Source organism: Aythya marila, assembly GCF_965140915.1.
Source record: "Aythya marila genome assembly, chromosome: 5".
Taxonomy (NCBI): Eukaryota; Metazoa; Chordata; class Aves; order Anseriformes; family Anatidae; genus Aythya; species Aythya marila.
The window spans coordinates 3,275,712-3,295,666 of NC_139046.1; the positions used below are offsets into that span (position 1 = coordinate 3,275,712).

Genomic DNA, 19,955 nt, shown 5'->3' on the forward strand with positions numbered 1-19,955 from the left:
TGGAAACCTGTCACGGCTGGGTTGCAATAATGCCCTCGTTTTAATTAAGAGAGATGCAGAAGAGCAGCAACCTCACCGCCAGGTCCAAAAAGAAGCAGGTCTGAGGTTTGGTAACGCGGTCCCATCAGAGGATGCTCTGACTCGCAATTTCCCTCCACAGAGCTCCGACAGCATTCCTCATCTGCTATCGCTCTAACCTGAATTCCCCGTCCCCCTTTTGCAGGAAATTCAGCCCCTGACAGAAATATGAAGTCTCAGGCACCACTTGGCGAAAAGCCACTTCCGAGACCGAAGAGCCTTGCACACCAGACAGAAGCACCGGGCAGCTTTAGGAAACAGCAGCCTCCCTCCTTCCCCATCCGTCCTTCATTTTACACAAACTGCAGAACAAAAGCTGTTGCAAAACCTTCACGTAGGGCTGCGGCACTGCAAATACCACACCTCTGCAGAAGAAATATAATTTCTCAAGCCACCCCTCTCCAACCAGAGGATGCTCCCTGGCTGCAGCATCCTCCAGCCCAGGTCTTCTCCCCACAGAGCTCAGACATCTCTACAGCCCTCGGGATCCCAAAAGAGCAGCTGCCCACAGGCTGGAAAACACATGCACAACACACAGGATCGCACGGGGAATCTTCTTCCAGGAATTGCCAAGCTTTTTTGGTTGCTAACCCTAAAGCTCGTCATATTCTGTAATTTAAAGTGAATATAAGAAAAGGCACAACCTAAATAATATGCCCAAGTGTGATCCTTGCTTGTCTGTAGGGTGTTTTATAGATGCAACCAGCTAGAGTCCTGGTGACATGAGGAATTACTTACAATTACTCCTTAATCATGCCATATGTTAAAATTACTGAAGTATGTAATTAAATGCTCTGGGGGCAAAGGCAGCAAACAGAGCTGAAATGCGAGCAGTTCCCAAACACAATTCTCTCTGCTGGACACTGGCTCAGGCCACAGTGGACTGTAATTTTAGAAATCAAGGGGTTTTTAGAGGAACGAGTTGTGCTGTTAGGGCAGGGATTACCTCTTTCCCCTTCTACCTTGAAATAATCTGCTCAGTTTTCCTCGGGGAGGCAACGAGCACAATTAGTGTTGGTGCTCCCTGCACAGATGCTGGGGAGGGCAGGAGGAAGGTGATGGAGAAAAACAGGGCAGGGTAAACACTAAATGGGGGGGAATAGAGAGGAAAACAGGCGGGTTGGGACAGCGTTACAGCAGGGTCTGCAAGACCCCGAGAGGAGAAAAAGGAAAACGAGAAGGGTTTTGGTTCCTATATATATATACACATATATCTATCTCAGATATTTATATCTGATTTATGTTAAAAACTATATATTTGAGCTATCTATCTATGAAACTGTGTTATATATGGATATAGAGGCATCCCTATATCTCCGTGGAGCAGGGCAGAGCCTCCAGCCCCAGCCCCCTCTTTCCCCACGCCGACCGTGGCCGTCTTCCCCGCAGCCCTGCCGAACATCTGGCTTCCAGTAAACACCACGAGAAGGGCTAAACAAGATTTAATCGCAGCAGTTTCCATCCATCCATCGGCAAACGGCTCGGGCTGGGGTAAGGCATGGAAAGAAGAACGGGGTTTCCAGCCAAATCCTGCTTTTGTTCCTCCCCCCCAACAGGGCACTTTTAGCCCAGAGCTTTGGATGCCCCAGAGGAAAAGCCAGAAATGCCTGCGATGTGCTGCTCCTGCCTGCTGCAAAAAGCTCATACCACTGCCCAGCTGCAGCCCTCTGAGCAGCTTTCCCCCCCCCTCCTTGCACATCTTTAAATATTAGCATTATCCTCTCGGTTTGCTCATAAATACGCTGAGAGCCCTGGAGTTAAATAAATCGCTGCTGCAGGCCCATTTAAGGTTCTGACTGCTCGGCGGCGGCACTGCAAGCCCTCTCGTTACGTGATTAACTCTACCAGAATTTCCTGACGTGACTCACACTGCTGGAGAGATTCGGCGGCAGCAGCAAAGCCGACGCTTGTGACTCCTCTGCCTTCAAGGTAGTGAAAACAGCCACGGGAGATGTGGGAGGACGCTGAATCCACTCGGCCATCACGCTGGCTAAGGCTTTTCTATTTTTAAGCAGAATTTTCCCAATATTTATCCAAAGGAAACCCCCCCAAAAACAAAACAGGAAGGAAAGAGCAGAGAGGAGCCCTATCAAGCTCCATCGCCGGCTATATATATATCGGCTTAGCGGCGGAGGCACGGGGGCCACGTCCTAACAGCCCGCTCCCAGCCGGCCTCTTCCTGCTCCATGAAATAACTGGGTCAGCCAAGAGTAACCAGAGTCGTTTTGGGAGAGCAGAAATAGATTTTACTACGCCAGGGCTCGGCTCGCGGCGCATCCTTGGGGAGGGGAGGCCGCCCCTCGTGTCTGGGAGAAGCGAAAAGACCATGCCCAGGTTTTGGGGGGGTGTAAGAAACCTGGGGAAATGGGTAAAAGGAGATGCTCGGAGGCAGCAGGCTTGGACAAGCACCGTGTATTTGGAGGGAGATTTACCAAGGGAAGCAGAGGAAGGAGGAGGTGGGGAGGAAGGAGGAAGAATCGCTCCCTTCCCTCCACCAGACAGTTTTATAGCAGAGCATCATCACTTAACCTCTAATCCGATTTTCCTCTGGAAAAGAACCACGCATCTGGAAGATGTCCCATTGCAGGGTTTGTTTGTCATCTAGCGCGTAAATTTGCAGAAAAAAATAAAAATAAAAAAATGAGGACCCAACACCAACAGCTTAAACACAGAGCAGGGCTGCTGCCGCCCTGCCGCCCGCGAAGCCGAGCACAGCCTGGGTGTGCCGAGTGTTTTTATTTAAGTATTTACCCAGAAAAGACGAGATTTGAAAGGCAAAAAGGGCAGACACCCAGGTGTCAGTTCCCAGGTGTTTGGGGCTTGAAGGTGGAAATCGGCAGCACCTTGATGAGCTCACGGAGACGCACGCAAATTGGGGGATAAGGGGAAGCCGAACCAAACGGCCCGATACTTACTGAAGGTTTTGCAGATGTCGGAAACCGCCTTGAAGACCCTGTCCGAGAAGTTGACCTTCACCTTCACGTACTTCATGTTGGGCAGCTGCAGGCGGAGCAGCTTGTGCTGCGGCGTGAACTGCAGCTTGGCGTCAGCCTGGATCCCGTACTTGTCCAGCGTCCAGTGAGTTTTCAGGAGCCACGTCTTCTTCTTCTCCCACCACAGCGCGTGGTCCGACCAGTCCTTCTTGACATCTGCAACAGAGACCCCGTTGCACCCGTTAAAAGCGAGACCAGAACAAACCCTCAAAAGATATCGAGGCAGAAATTTGGAGGCGTCAACCGAGAGGCACCGATCGACCCGAAACGCCATCAGACTGAGGGGTCTGAGTCGTTTTGGTGATCCCTCACCTCTGGCTGTCGCTGCCAGCCTTGCTCTATCTGCCCACATAGAATTTAGCACAAAGGGGACTTGCTTGGGGAATCGGGTCCCTGTGCGCTGCCACAGCATTAACCCAGAAATGGGATAGGGAGGAGGGAAAAAGTAGGAAAAATGCACAATAAATCTATGGATCACCAAGCCTGATGGCTGGGACACCAAAGGGCTCCTTAACAACCCAGCACTGTCCCCAGGAGGGATTTTCCCAGCCACTCTGTGATATTTTCCCCTCTCCCACTAATACCCATCCCGTGCCGTGCTCTCCCCTTGCCAATCCCGCAGCGCATCTCCGAAAACTGCCCAGGCACCAACATTGCAGTGCCAATGGGGAGAAACATGAACGCCTACTGCCTCGCCAGCATCCCACACTGCTCTGCCAAAGCCCACACAGGCAGTAGTGGGATTTTGGAGCCGGCCACCCCAAAAAGGACATTTTCCCCCATGCCATGGCAGTGGCAGATGGCACATCAGCACCCGCTGGGGCAGGAGGAAGGCAAGAAGGGGGCAGATGCGTTTCGCAAGGACAAGTTATGGGCACACTAAGCGCAGAGGATTTGTTTTATTTGCAGATTTTTATTCCCATCTTTATTCCCATTTTTTATTTTATACTGCTAATTTCATATCCAGGACTCACGCAGCAGAAAATAAGTCACAACGGGATCTCGACGGCGGGATCACTGAGGAAAACCTGCCTGGGATCTGAAGCAGAAGCTTTTTCCGTGTAAATTCTGGTAAGATGGCACGGTCACACAGCCAGAAAGTAGAAACGTTTGGCGAGACTTTTCAACAGCTTTGTACAATCAAATTAAACAAAACCAAATATAGAAAAGCATGCAAACTTGCACAAGCTTTGGCTACTCTCAGAAAAATCCGAGAAATCATTACAATGGACTTTGGTAATGAAGTCCAACTTCTGCCCTACTGGAAGCTGAGCAGGTTGGCACGGGAAGCCAGGGGGAGGAAAACGAAATGTGTTTTGAATCTCTAACTTGTGCCTAAGAGGATGGGATTTGGGTTTAGGCTGCAGGTTAACCTCTCAGGCCATGGCATGAGCATGCACAGCATCCTCCTCTGGCCTGAGAGCAATTAACAAATTAACAGTGAGATGTTGGCTATGCCCTGAGGTTGTTGAGTGCCCCCGGGGCCGTTATGAACAGAGGAGCTGGTGAATGTTTAGCAGCAGTGTCTGCGGGCTGGGGAATGCCAGCCCCCTGCTGCCACCTGAGCAAAGGTTTACAAGCGTCCAGCAGGGCCCCAGCTCACGAGTTACTGATTTGTCGGGGTTTTATGACAAAGCTGGGGGTTTTGGCTCAGCCTTTGCACACCGACAGCTGACGGGTGAACCTCTGGAGAGCACCAGCAGGGCTGGGAGAGACAGCAGCAGAAATGGTTCAAGCCAGCAAGCTGAAGGCTAAACACCCAGACACGATGTTCTTGCAGAAAGAAGAGCCCGTTTTCACATTCACCTCCCAGAGCTGTGCCAAGAGGGATGCTGAGGACATTTCGGGCAGCAAAACCCTGGGAGCCGCCACTGAGCATCTTTGCTGCTCACCCCAAAAAACAGCTCAGGCCGTCCTGCACATGCAAGAGGCATCCCTAATCACCCAGACAGCTGCAGAGACCCCTGCGAGGACCAGACATCCGATACGAGGGGCAGGGCTGCTCCACAACCTGCTTTTAACCTTTAATATCCCAAGTGTTAAATTCACGCCGGCGCCTTGCCGCAGCCGCACCGCACCTGCTCGCCGGGCGCGATTGCATTTGCAGATTTTTAATCCCAAAGCTACTGCTGATTTCACAGCCGGGATTCACGAAAAATAACTCTTCATCATCGAGGTGCACGAGAAGGACTTTTTAATTCTGCCGTTGCTGTTGCACAGACGGATGCACGCACACACAATCACCACTTAAACACTTCGCAACAAAGCCAAATTTTGGTGTAATGCGAAATAACGAAGGATCCTGGGCAGGTGGGATACCAGGAGGTTTACCAACGCCTGACTCCATAGCATGGTTTGGGTTGGAAGGGCCTTTTAAAGATCACCTAGGCCGACCTCCCTGCTCCAGAAGCCTGAGTGCTCCTTGGCAGGCTCCCCGCGAGCTTATGACTTACTCGCAGTAGTATACAAGACCCCGGTGTTACATAAACACCGCCTTTGCCTCGTTATTTTGGGATATCCCCCATTGAGGAGGGAGCCCTCCTTCTGTGAGCCAGGAGCCCGGGCAGGACCTTCGGCACGCTCCGGGAGGATGAGAGGTGCCTCCTCCTCCCTACAGTTGGCCAAGCCCCACAGGGCTGAGATTTGGGTTGGGAATTCTTAAAAAGAGTAGGTGGGCAGGGAAAACAGAGGCTCCCGTTCATTTTTTAATTATTTTTTTAATTATTATTTAATTATTTTTAATTATTATTTAACTATTTTTTAATTATTTTTTACTTATTTTTTAATTATAAGCAACGACCTGTAGAGCAGCAAATTCAAGTCCTCTGAGCACAACTCCTGCCTGTATCCATACATGTAGGTACAGATATCCACACTGATATAAAATACATCAAAGTAATGATCAATATTTTGATATATTATGCATTATTTTGATATATTATGCATGTAAAACAGACAGGGGTGCATTTATATCATCTATACACACAGAGATATCTGCATGTATATGGATGTCGTATCTCCACACACATATAAAACATATCTAGCTGTGTGTATATACAATAAATGTTATATACCTAAGAAAGTATATATACATTAAACGTTATATACTTAAGATACGGTGCAAGGACTGAAACCAACTCACAACCTGAGCACTTCTACTCCCAAAAGTGGCTTTTGTGCTTGGTAATCCACCGCGGAGAACAACTTTCAGGCTTTTCAAGGAGAAGAATGCTCTCATACAGATGCAAGAAGACAGATGAGAGTCAGATTTTGTGTTTTTTTTTTTTTTTTTTTTGATTTTTTTTTTCAGCTTAACATGCAATATACAACTCATTGAAAAAAAAAACAGAAATGCAGACACCGCCCGTGGAACAGACGGCTGGAGAGGCAGCCGTGGGACTGGAGCACCTTTGGGCTCCAGCAGCAGCTGATAAGGTGCTCGCAAGCCACAGGGAGCGGCCAGAGGCTCTCCAGGCACAGCAGGGTTGGGGCCGTGACCCCGTGGGGATGAAGAATTCCTGCAGAGGAACCCGGGGCTGTGCGGTGCTGCCGGGTGAGCTGGCTGCAGGGGATGTAAAAGGCACTGCTGGATGCTGTGCTGGGGGAAATAAGAGAAATGCTTCAAAGTATGCGAAAAAGGGAGTCATTTAAAACTGCGAGTGAAAAAAATAGGAACAATAAAGAGGGGAGGAGAAAAATAATTGCTTTTTGTGGTGGCTTCGGTTGGTTTTCCATGTGCTGTCAAAGGACACGTGCCAATAAGGTGTGCAAGCGCTGGCATGAAGCCTGCCCTCGCATTGCTCCGACGTCTGAGCATACTTGGTGCACTTTATGGGCTGCTCCGGTGCACGGAGCAGGGCAGAGGCAGCAAAGGATCAATAATAAGAAAGGTTTTGCAGCCACGAGCCCTACTGGGGGTCAGCTCCAGCCAGTGCCAGCTCTCTCGGTGTCGACGTTATTTGCTCAGTGTCTGTGCATGTCTAGATACCTGGAATCCCTGCATTTACCCATATATCTATATTTATTTATTCATTTATTTATTTACCCATTTATATATATACCCATATATATATATTTACCCATATAAATATATATACAGCCATATATATATATATATTTACTCATATATATATATACACCCATATATAATATGGGTAAATGCAGAGATTCCAGGTATACAGACATGCACACTGTGCACATATATATATATATGGGATATATATACATATATATGAGTAAATATATATATATGGGTAAATATATATATATATATCTGTGTAAATGCAGAGATTCCAGGTATCTAGACATGCACAGACACTGTGCATATATATACACACACACATCCATAGATATATTTATCCATGTATACATACATGGATATTTATCCACATATCCATTCTATGTTTATATGGGTGTGTATATATACATACACCATATTCAGCCTTCTCTACATCCATGCACACTCTCCCAGTAGATATAACTTTAGATACAGCTATGTATATGCCCATACCCTATATATGTTTGTACCCATATCGTTCCCTACGGGGTGGGACACGACACCGCCGCGTCGCTGCTCGCGCTGACCTCTGAACACCCGGATTCCTCCCCACATGCCAAAGCCACTCCTTCTGAGACAATCATGGAAGAAATATGCACGCACGGAGCTGTTGCCATTCGTCTCGGGTCACACAGAAGCGCTGATGCTTGCTGCTGGGTGACAGGGTCACTGTCCCGGGCACCATCTATTTGTTGGGACAGTTTTGAGGGTTTTGGGGTTTTGGAAGTGTAAGTTGGGATTTAAACTGGGATATTAAGTGGAAAAGGATAAAAAAGTCCTTCTGCCCTTTGAGCATGATGTTTGAAAAATTATACTTCGAAGCACAGAGAGACAAATACCCTATAAAAATCATTATCAGCCTGCTGTAATAAAGCTGCAGCCAGGACAATCTGATGCCCTTGGTACTCATGAGATTTAACAGGGGTTTTAATCACATGCCCTGCATAAATTTGAGGCCAGCTATGGAAAACTCACTGCGCCTCAGCCACTCTGCAGCCACGGCTTGCGAAAGGGCTTTTACCTGCAGGTGAAGACAGAGCAGCAAAGCGGTGCCTTGAGTTCTCCCACGTTTATCCCCACGGGCAGCCACCACCCCCTGCTACATTATCCCGCCTGTCTTCGGCAGCACAAATATCACCTGAGCACACCCACGGAGGTGTCAAAACCAGCGCAGACCTGTGCTGGAATTTAAATGTAAGGAAAACATTTCTTGCATGAAAAATAGCTTGACTTGTTAAAAAAAAAAAAAGGAAAAAAAAAAAAAGGAAAAAAAAAAAAGGAGAAAAAAAAAAAAAGCTGCTGTGTGAGATCCAGATGTCATAGCACGCTGCTTGGTTGCAGATAGCTATGCAAAACAAGGAAAAAAGGAGCAAAAAAACCCCTGTGAAGGACAACAGGCACATGAGGATGTGATGCAGAGCGCAGCCCTTCAATGCATCCTTGCTCTGAGTAATTATTGGCTGTCCTCTGCTAATAAGGGAACGCCTTGCTGGAAAAAGAAATGTCCTTTTATCAGGTTTTTAAATCAGGGTTATGAGGCCCACACCTCGACATGGCATATGTTGACTGATGCACTGATGAGCTGACCAAAATAATGCGGTTTTTGATCCTCCTGCTACCCAAAAGCTCAGCACCTCCTGGTGAAGCACCCACGAAATGTTAGGTTTCTCGCTGCTCGGCCCTGTTTGGTGGCCCACAAAGAAAAAGGAGCTCTCTACCAAGTGATTTTGCAGAATTATGGGGCCAAAACTCTGAGCTCTTGTCCCTGGCACACACCTGAGCCCCCACCAGCACCCCAAGGTGACGGTGCGCAGCCCCGGCCAGCGGGACGACTGCCGGCGAGTGTGAAAGTTGCCTCTGCACTAAAGTAAACTCTAGGAAGGAAGCTCTTTTCAGCGGTAATAGGATTACTCAGCTAGCACTTGGAAATTTAATTCATTAAGATGCCACGGCACTTGCACTGCAAGCGCCCGGATCCCTTCTCCTCCGGCCCCGGCGGCAGCGATCTCCCTCGCTGCTCACCTGCAGCAGCGACACCCTCCACACCCCTGCAGCATTTGGGGCCATCCCACAGAAGGTATAAAGCACGGGCTAGTGGCCCCACAAGCTCTGAGCCGAGCATATGGCACCTGCCCCCGAGGCGAACACCTCCATTGTGTTTTTTTTTTTTTTTTTTTTTTTTTTACGCATAAATTTATTATGCCTAGGGGCACGTAAAATAAAATCGGTTTTATTTCTCAGCGTTTGCTGCGGCAGGAGGTCTGGGGGTTTCTCTCACCTGCTCTGGGCAGCCGTACCCAGCCCAGTCTGAACTTGCTGCCCCGAGTTTAGCAGCAATGCTAACCCAGGGGGAACACCAGGAAGCCCCCCAGGAAAGCTCAGCGCAACCCCATCACTCCCAGGTACCCCACACCAGGCACACGTGCGTCCCGCAGGCTCCCTTAAATCCCCTACACCAGCAGCAGTTCGGATTGCTCATTTTTCTCAAGGAAGGAAATTCAGGAAAGCAAGGACGGATTTTTACTTTTAAATATTTTTAAAGAGGGTCTTCACACCCGGATTTAGCAGAGTGCTCTCCCCTCTGTGGCACCCCCCTCGCCAAGCACGCCATCAGGGGCGGCTTTCGCCGCGGCGGACGGCACCACGAGAGATGGAAGCAAACTCGATTAGGGTTTACATGATTCACCCAGCACGAAATAGGAAGCATGGCACGGAAACAGAGAGACAGAGGAAGGAAGGAAAGAAAACCACTTCATCAGGGAGCCCTGCGGGGACACAAAGGGACAAGCGCCCGGGGGAGCGACGATGCCAGCGGTGCGCAATCCTGACTCAGCCCCCGAGGTGCAATTCCTGCCAGAAAGGCAGGAATGATACCGTGCTTGCTACCCGAGCCAGGGGACCTTGTACGGGGCAGATAAAGGCGGGCTGAGCAGGCAGCCTCAATTCCCTATTCCGTTTTTGAAGGCTCAGCCCCGCTACGATGCTGAGCGCCGGTTTTTGGGCGATAACAGCTTCACCCCCTGCAAAGCGAGCTGTGCAACAGCCACAGCACACGGCAAAGCACTGGAAAAAACCCACGTTTATTTATTATCATTATTATTTATTTCTGCAGGAGTCACCGTGCCATTACTCACAAGAACTTCTGCAGAAATACGAGTAATAACGTCTGCAGAAATATTATGAATAATCTAATCCATGGGAAAGGTTACGCTTCTTTTTATTTCCACACTGCAGCCTTCTAAAGGGCTCGCAGCTCCTGAGCTCGTGGCTCCTGCTGGCCACTGGGCGAGCCACCTGGAAGGCACAAAAGCCACCAAGTCACTCGCCCTGGGGCCTGGCTGCTCTCAGCAAAGCTCTGAGTGTTACCAGCGAGGACGGGCAGCTCGGCGAGACGGCGACATCGCTCTTCCCAGGCGATTTTGGAGAGAGCAGACTTTCTAATTGAATTTGGAGCTCCGGCGATTACGGCTTCCAAAAGCACATATATCTATCTGCAGGGAGGAGGGGGAAATAAAAGAACCCAACCAGCGAGACAGCCCGGATAATTGGCTGGTCGGAGATTGGAAATGTAATAATTGGCAAGACGAAGTTCAGGTTGCCGTCTGGCTGTTTTGCAAGCTAAAAGCCATCCAAGGTTGTAAAAAATGAAGGTTTATGCAACTGCTCGTGCGCCTGCAGCCCTCCTAATATCGCTCTGGACCCGCTGCCTGCTTTCAGCCCTATTTTCCAGGGAACTGGAGGGCTGCGGGGCGCTGGAGCCAGCTGAATCTGGAGAGAAGTCGTTTTCAGCAGCGCACTGCTCCCAGGCACGGGTTAATATTTGAAGGGCCACGAGGTGCCACCTGCACTCGGACCTGCTGCAAACGGGGCGAATGCATGAGAAGCTGAGCTGCACGGTTCCCTGGAACAAAGAAGAAGTTGGAAAAGCTTTCCTCTGGCTTGCTGAGCACTTTCTTCCCCTTTCCCAGCAGCTCTCCCCCATGGAAGCTCCAGGCTGGTTAACCCAAACCAGAGTCATGTGCAGGAACCAAGCCTGGCCAAAAAAATGAAGTTACTGCAATGTGGCTCACGTTCCTCATTTCCCCATCAAGCAGGAATTTGGGGATCTCGGTGTTTTTCCAAGTTGTAACAAATAAAAACCCTGAAAGCCAGCAAGAATGCTCAGAGCTGAGTCCTGCCAGCTGAGGTTTTGTTCTTTTGCCCCTTCTAAGCCATCAGGCACATCTCAGAAGGAGAGCAAGAAATGCATCTCCTTCCCAAGCGGCAGGAGCGGGCATCTGAGCAGAACGAGACTTTTTCCCCCAAAGCACGTCCAGGCTTGGACCTGGGATAAACTCGGTGTGCCAAGAGCTCGGTGAGCGCTGTAAATCTCCCTCCTTTGCCTCATCTGTAAGAAAAGCCACCACCAAAAAATAAATCCCCCGAAGACACAAACCACGGGCGTGCAGCGGCTGTGCAATCGGCGATGTTGAAACGGCCGAAGTTTGCAGCGCAAACACTCCCTCTGCTCTTTCCCAACTTGGCAAACACTCCCCGCACCCAGAAGTTCATGTCGCTGCCCGCACACCTTTTCTCCCCTCCCATACCCAGAGAACAAGGGTTAGAAGCCGCCGTGGTCGCAGCTTATGCTGTGAATCCCCACGTGCATTTTGGCACGTGCTCTGCTGCGGAAAGCTGCTCTTGCAGGGGTGCCGGATGGCACGGCTGCATTTCTGGGCATGGATCCCCACCCTTTTTGTGCTGGGGCTTCAGGCACCAGCCATAATCCTTTCTGCCAGGCACCATCCCCTAAAAACTGGCCCGTTCCTCCACTCCAGCATCATTCCTTGCTCTTCGTCTGGCCCCACACGAGGCCCTGCTTTGCCAGGGCGCACGCTTCGAAGACAAGAAAAAAAAAAAAAAACAAAAACCCAAACCAAAACAATGAAAACACACAACTAAAAGGGAAGTGTGCGAATGTGCCAGTGCTCTCATTCCAGCTCCATCCGACGTCAGCGTGTCGAGCAGCTCCCCTCGCCAGCTTCCCCCCGCGTTACGTCAAAGCGAAACCTGACAAAGTGCGGAGAGGAAGCGGCTGATTTGGGCTGGGTCTGAGCGGCGAACCCAACAATTTCCTGTCTGTGGTCGGACAAACCCTGGCACCGCAGGAACGCCGCCGCTGCTTCCCCTCCGACCGGGCTCCGTATCGCAAGGCCAGGCTCTTCCCAGCCCGAGCTGGGGGTCTGGAAGGGGAAAAGCCCCCCCGGCATCCCCGGCACGGCGCGAGCCCGCGGGGAGCCGCGGGAATTTTCCGCCGCGGCCCCAGGTGGAGGACGGCTGCTTCTCCACGCGGGCTCCTTGCTTGCTTTTCCGCGCCGCTATTTGGACAAAGAACAAACACACGGGAGAGGAAATTACTGCAAAAATAGATTTTGTTTTGGTTTTGGCTCCCCAAGAGCCATTGCCACTCGGGGGAGAAATGCTAATCGCCGTGACGGCGGCTCGGAGCTGCGTGCGGCTTTTACCTACCCCCGCCCCGAATTCCTCTGCTCGCTGGCAGCGCCGATGAATATTCCGCTCGTGCTAACAAAGAGGACATTATTTGAGCCACGATCCTGCGATTTTGTTGTGTGCCTACGTAGAAGCTTCCTGGAGTCAGACGCTGGATGCAAAGCAAGGAAGCCTGCCCCGCGCGGAGCAACGCGCACGGCCTCTGATTAACGGGCTGCCTGCACATCGCACTTGCACGCCAGGAAAAATGTGTTACCCAAGGGAGGAGGATTCAGCATAGGTCAATAGAGAAGATATTAATCATGTAGAGATATGGAAAAGCAGAGCCAGCAGCTCCAGAGGTCTCCCTGAAGATGCTGCTGGAGCGGGAGCATCCCCGCTGGGTACAGCCTGTTGCTGGAGCAGCTCTGTTCCAGCATCCCATCACTTCCCCTCCCATCACATTCCCAGCTGCTGAGAAGCCCAGGATGACATTTTCCAGAAGGTGGCTGGTGCTGGGCACTCGAGGAGCACCCCCTGCCCAGCACGAGCTGCCCTTGGTGGTCACCACCACCACCACCACCACCACCTCCTCGCAAGCCTCCCGGCCTGCTAACCAGGACTCACAGCCCTCTGCAAACACTACGCACTTGAAAAGCAAGAGAGGGATGATTTGAGCACTGCTTTGGAAGCAGAACTTCCTCCTCGCCTCGACCGACAGCTGACGGCCAGACGAGCATCCGCAGCCCTCGCGGATGAAGATGCTCAGCTGTCATCCTCGTGGCACGGCTGAGAAACGCCCCGGCCACGCTGCAGGCACCAGGCACGGATGTTTAGATCAGGATTTTGGCAAAGTGTGCCTACGATAAAACCCTTTCCTTTTTTCTCATTGGCCTCCAACCACTCCTCTCACCTCCCTTAGCAGCAGGATGAACGTGCCCACCTATAGCCCTTGCCTACAGCTCCTTGGAGGATTGCAAGGCAAAAAGAGCGAGGCACCTGCAGGATGGCCCCACAGGCTCACCCTGCCTCGTGTCTGCAGAACAGCACAGTGCAGGCACTCTGTATTGTTTTTATATAGCCTTGAGCAGTTCCAGAGAGCCCGTTTCGAGGCAAACGATCTCCACAGCCGGTCTCACCAGGGCTCGGCGCATTTGTAAGCGCTGCAAAACCTCAGGCACAGAACTCGGAATCGATGATGTTGCACTTCCTTGGTGTTTTATTCATGGCCCCGTAAGGGTTCCATTAAGGAAGAGCCCTTACGTGGCGAGCACTAGGATTTTTCATTCACTCTTCCTACTGAGCGGGGCTGAAGTCATTGGCGAGATCACTCGGGCAGAGCCCATTCGATTGGGAACAGAGCCCCCGGGCTCCTGATGAATCCCAGACACATCTGCAGGCTGAAAGCAGCGGAAGAAAGAGCTGCGTGTGCTACGCCAACAGCAAAAAAACACACAAAATTTGCATGTGCCAGCTCCCCAGCCCCTGTGTTCAGGTGAGAGCCAGCCCTCCGTGGTGACACACCTGGGGAACAGGACAGCAGAGGGGGCAGAGAGCCTGGCACAGACCCCCAGGCCATCACCAGAGCCCCACATTGCCAAAAAAACCCACAGACTTGGAGGTTGCCATCGCTGCTAAGTGCTCTGTTAGGGCAGGGGCTCGCTCTGCCACGGGTCCCGTGCCCACATTGAGCCAAGGGGTCCCCGGCGGTTCCCTCTGCAGGTCCTGACGGCGCTGGGCAGCTTCGTCCCCAGGCTTTGGCATCCCATCAGTGCAGATTTAGGTCACCTGTCTTCACCCATTCATCTGCCAGACCTTGTTTATCCCCCTCCTCGTTTCCTTCAGCTCGTCTTTTACTCCCGCAGCACCCACCGAAAGCTCCTCCCAGGCCCGCTCCAAAAAAAAAAAAAAAAAAAAAAAAAAGCAAGTTTTTAGTCGGGTACGTTTAAAACAGCCTGGAGTTGACAACAACAATAACCTCTGCTCACTTCCTTCCTTCCTCCGCTCGCAGTGATTTTAAGCCGCGTTTTTTTGTTTGTAAGTCAATAGTGGCAGGATTCCTAAAAACCCCTGGGTGAGCACCACGGGTTTCCAGCACGGAGCCTTGCTTGCGATTTGGAAGCACGGCGAAACAGGTTGCTGCGTACTCCAAACTTCACCAAATGCCTTCTGCAAAACTGGAAAACTCTGCGGTGAAGCCAGCTCTTAAAACCTTATTAAGTATAAATCTATAATAATAACAATCATGATGATAATAATAATAATAATGACCATAATAATAATCCGGCCCAGCTTGGGATGCGCTGCACTTTACAATGGCATGGACAGGATTAATAGCATGTTCCCTACACTGTAACTGGGATTTTACCCCATACCTTTATAGGTGACCAATTAAATCCTACTGCTCTTGAAACCTCAGCATTTTTTGCCTATTTTTCAGAGGTCGGCTGTGCCAAACACATGGGACATCTCAATTAACCAAGTGGCTTAATCCGGCAGGGTGATAAATAACAGGGAGCGAGCAGGTCACTGCAATTCACTTGAGTAACCAGATCCCTGCCTGCTGCTTGGGGTTTTTCCAATCTGCATTAGGGCTGGGTTTTAATTGTAAACTCCCCAAATTGCAGGCTCTGTGCTGGCAAGGGCTGAATGCACAGGAGTCACTGATACCCGACGCTTAAAGCCACCACCCTACACCTCTGCCAGCACCCTACAGCAGGGCCAGTCTGCTCACGATCCCCAGCGATGCCCTAAATTTCAGCAAAACTCCCCCAAATCACCTTGCCCTGCCCCACAAGCAGCAGGGAGCCCCCAGGAGCCTCATCCCAAAGGATGCAGCAGGCAAAGCCATGCCCACGGCACCGATCCCCCATCCATCTGCCAGGGGGATCCCAGAGCTGCGGGAAACATCGCTTTTAGGAAGTGTCCCTAGAACTCACAGGGTGCAAAATATGACCTTTGGAAAACATTTTTTTAATGCTGGGAGCTGTTAAAAAAATTAAGGAGCAGCAGCAGGGAGGGAGGGATGGGTTGAATGTGCAGGGAGAGGGGTCTGACATGGAGAAGATGAAGGATGAACGCATCTGGAGGCGAAAGGGCGCAGGAGGGTGAGGGGACAGCATCCATCCTGCTCCCCAGGAACGACCCCAATCAAGTGGCTGGCTTCAGAGCAGAGCAATACAAATTATGAGGATGGAAAGGAGGTGACCACACGCGGGGAAGGCGAGGGGAGAGGGAAGGGGCAGCCTGAGGGTCCGTGGGCCCCGCGCACCGCGACCGCCGACCGCACAGCTCCCGCGCGGGGCCGAGGGCCAGCATTCCTTCCCCATAATACAATGCCTAATTTAACGGGAGGAGAGGAGCCTGGCGAGCTCTTCGCGGGGGGACGCCTTGCGTCAGGAGCTAATTTAAGCCCTCGCTGGGCTTCGTCCCCCTGCACGCGCCGAGCCCCTGCGCGCCAGGCGTCCCCGTGGCACGACGTCAGCCACGAGCAGCAGGGCCCAGGGGGGCAGCACTTATCCATCCGGGGGCCCGTTTTTATCATTTCTAGAAAGCCCATGACATTTTTCTCTTTTTTTTTTGTGTGCTTGCCCCGGCACTTGGCCCAGCTTCGGCGGATCTTTCTGCAGCTCCAGCGTAAAAACAACAAAAATAAATGAGTTTTCTGAGTCAAGGCTGTCTCGCGCACGAGACCCTTTGATGCGAAGGTTTGCTTCCTTTTGAAACCAGCACATTTATGTCTCTTGCTTCCTTTAGCTCCCAATAATTGATAAATCGGGAGGCCGAGCAGGGTGTAAGATGGTGTTTTTAAAGCCACGCTTCGCATGGAAGCAGGACCTGCAGGACCAGCAGCTGACAGCGCTGCTACTCCCACAGCCACAGGCATGCGCCGGCAAACTCGAAATTAATATTTTATTTGAGCAATTACAGTAATCAGCCCGAACAACACTGCTGGGTAAACACAGGCAAGCCGTAAGGAGCCGATACAAAGAGGAGCCGCTACGAGGCTGTCCCCGGAGCGAGGGCTGGGGCCAGCACCAAGTGGCTTTTGGGGACGCCGGGCCGCGAAGGCGCCCACGGAGAGCACACAAAAGCTCGCAGCCAGCCGGCCCCACCGCCTTCAGATGCTGGTTTTCACATGCCCCAGACAAACGGGCTCTTTGTCCAGGTGCGAGCTCAAGGCCACCGGACACCGCGGGGCTCCCGGCCCCCCTCTTGTTGGCCCCAAAAGCCAGGCTGCCCCAAATCAGCTCAAAGGCGCTTTCCTCGCCCAAAGCGGCACGGCGCGTGGAGCAGGGCCAACTTTTCCAGTGCTGACCGTGCAAACGCACTGCCCCGTTCCGCCCCATGCTGGCTTTTCGAATTAAATCCTTTCTGTCAGCCGGAGAAGGCGCACTCGCACAAAACCCACCCATAAATGACGATGTCTCCTGGCCCCACGCAAAGTCCCCTTTGCAGAGCAGCTCGAAGCAGCGGCCCCGGGGTGGAACGGGGCAGAGCGTGGGTGCTGCCGGGTACCCCTCGGGGCCCCAGGGTGGTGCTCAGAGGGGTGTCTGGGGAGAGGGGCACCCCGGGGTGCTCAGAGGGCTGGGATGGGGTGCTGGGACGTGGGGCAGGGTGCTGGGTGCTCAAGTAGAGTGCCGGGACACGGTACTGGGTGCTGGGTGCTTCAGCAGAGGCTGGGACAGGGTGCTGGGGCAGGATGCTAGGTGTGGGCAGGGTATGGGGTGCTGGACATAGGCAGGGTGCTGGATATGGGCAGGGTGCTGGGCACTGGATACAGGCTAGGTGCTGGGTGCTGGGTGCAGGATGGGTGCTGGAAATAGGCTGGGTGCTAGACACAGGGTGCTGGGGGCTGGATATAGGCTGGGTGCTGGACACAGGGTGTGGGGTGCCAGATGCAAGCAGGGTGCTGGGCACTGGGTGCTGAAGCACAGCACTGTGGCAGAGCCCTGGGAGCTAGGACAGGGTGCTGGGGCCCTGGGCATAGACAGGGTGTCGGGTGCTGGGTGCCAGACACAGGCAGGGTGCTGGACATGGGGTGCTGGATACAGACAGGGTGCTGGGTGCTGGACATGGGCAGGGTGCTGGGCGCTGGGTGCTAAAGCACAGCACTGTGGCAGAGTCCTGGGAGCTAGGAAAGGGTGCTGGGGTGCTGGACATAGGGTGCTGGACACAGGCAGGGTGCTGGGTGCTGGGTGCCAGACACAGGCAGGGTGCTGGACACAGGGTGCTGGACATGGGCAGGGTGCTGGGTGCTTAAGCACAGCCCTGGGAGCTGGGGCAGGGCGCTGGGGTGCTGGCCATGGGGTGCTGGGCATAGACAGGGTGCTGGGTGCTGGATGCAAGCAGGGTGCTGGGTGCTAAAGCACAGCACTGTGGCAAAGTCCTGGGAGCTGGGGCAGGGTGCTGGGTGCCGGGGCAGGGTGCTGGGTGCCGGGGCAGGGTGCTGGGTGCCGGGGGAAGGACTCACCCAGCTTCTCGACGAGGCGCAGCATGACGCCGCCGATGTGGATCTCGCCGGTGACCCGCAGGGTGACATCGCGGCCCAGGTCGGTGACATGGACGCTCAGCTCCCACGTCCCATCCGCGTAGCAGCCGTCTGGCATGCGGATCCCGTCCAGCGCCATGGCCACGGCCTCCTGCGCCGCCAGCCAGCCCCGCTCAGCTCCGCTCGGCTCGGCTCGGAGCGGCTGGGAGGGAGCTGCAGGGGGGGCGCACGGAGGGGATGGGGAAAGGGGAGGGGGGGGGACACCGAGCCGCTGCCTGCGGGGCCGCACGGGAGAAGGGGCGGGCAGCAGGAGGAGGAGGAGGAGGAGGAGGAGGAGGAGGAGGAGGAGGAGGAGGAGTTGGAGGGGGATAATAATTAAAGGAAAAACGCGCCCCGCGCTGCCGGGCCCCTTGGCCTTTTATGGAAGCGAAGGACGGAGCGCAACGGAGCGCAAGGGGGGCCCCGCTCCAACATCCGGGACTCGGCACGGCTCGGATCGGCTCGGATCGGCACGGCACGGCATGGCAGGGCACGGCACGGCTCGGCACGGCATGGCACGGCTCTGCACGGCACGGCACGGCATGGCAAAACGTGGCACAGCATGGCACGGCATGGCACAACATGGCACTACATGGCACAGCATGGCACAATGTGGCACAGCGTAGCACTTGATGGCACAGCATGGCACAACATGGCACAACATGGCACAGCATGTCACTTAATGGCACAGCGTGGCACTACATGGCACTACATGGCACAACATGGCACAACATGGCACTACATGGCACTACATGGCACAACATGGCACAACATGGCACAACATGGCACGGCACGGCATGGCACGGCTCAGCACGGATGCTCAGCACGCCCCTCCAAGCACACACCCCCACCGCCACCAGGATATCCCCACTTTTCTAAGCCCCCAGCCCCGCAGCACAGCCAGCCAGCCCCAAAACGCCTCGCCCCGTGCTGAGCCGTACCTGGGCATCACCGCCTTCAGACCGCGCCGTGCCCGCCGCCGCGCTGCCTCCCTCCATCCTCAGCGTCTATGAGCCTCGGGGATGGGAGCTGTGGGTAAAGGAGAGCCTGAACCAGCACGAACACAGAAAAAAAAAGTGATTATCCGCTTCCTGTGGCTCTCCACCCAGTGATACATATGTCCCGCCACGGCAGCTGGGCTTCCTGAGAAGGTGGCGTGCGGGAGGAGCGGTGATGCGAGGCCCACGGTGGGCAGGATGCGACCCACGGTGGGCGCTGGGCAGCCCCGTCCCGCTGACCCCAGCCCCTCACAGTGGCCTCTGCCCTCAATTTCCACGTGTGCCGCTACCACGTCCCACGTCATGAACGGCAGCCAGGGCTTTGTCGTGGTGGTGGGCACTAAAAGGTCACGGTTTTGACGATGGGGGCTCCCCAGCTTCTCCCTCTTGTTGTTTTCTTGGAGGTATTTATCAAGGGCTGCTCCTCCACTTTCCTATAAGTATTAATAAAGGCTTCCCTGAGCCGGGTTTCGCACACAAAGACCATGGAGGATTTAGGCTAACGTGGCCGATGCTGCTGGAGGGGAATTAGGTAACAGTGGCCTAACCCCAAAATCCTCCTGGAGCCTCAGTCCCTGCCAACATAACCCTATTTCTTCCCCCTGAGCCTGGAAGTCTGCGTTGGGGACAGCCTGGGAAGGCAAGGCAAAGCCATCCCGTAACAGTACGGCTCGTATCTCGGTGCTATTCCCCTGTCAAACAATAGGGCAATAAATAGAAAGGGTTACTCTCCGCTCCAGTGTTTTGGCCGAGCTCCCTAGCTGATGCAATGCAACACGCCCCCGGTGAAGCCGCATTGTTCCAGTCCAGCTGACTGCACCGGTTCCTCC

At 53.2% G+C, this 19,955-nt stretch overlaps 1 protein-coding gene across 4 annotated transcripts in view; it reads right to left on the reverse strand.

Moving 5' to 3' along the window:
- Positions 1-18,415, reverse strand: part of FERMT2 (FERM domain containing kindlin 2) — a 45,456-nt gene extending 27,041 nt beyond the window's left edge. For 2 of the 4 annotated variants that reach the window (XM_082762018.1, XM_082762017.1), the window contains exons 1-2: positions 18,071-18,376; positions 2,994-3,227 (exon numbers count right to left, since the gene is read on the reverse strand). In XM_082762018.1, coding sequence (XP_082618144.1) covers positions 2,994-3,227; positions 18,071-18,227 — 391 coding nt within the window. In that variant the 5' untranslated portion in view covers positions 18,228-18,376. Of the gene's footprint in view, positions 1-2,993; positions 3,228-18,070 lie in introns of all 4 variants that reach the window. The other 2 variants (XM_082762019.1, XM_082762020.1) reach the window with 2 other exon arrangements.
- Between the last annotated feature and the right edge of the window lie 1,540 nt (positions 18,416-19,955).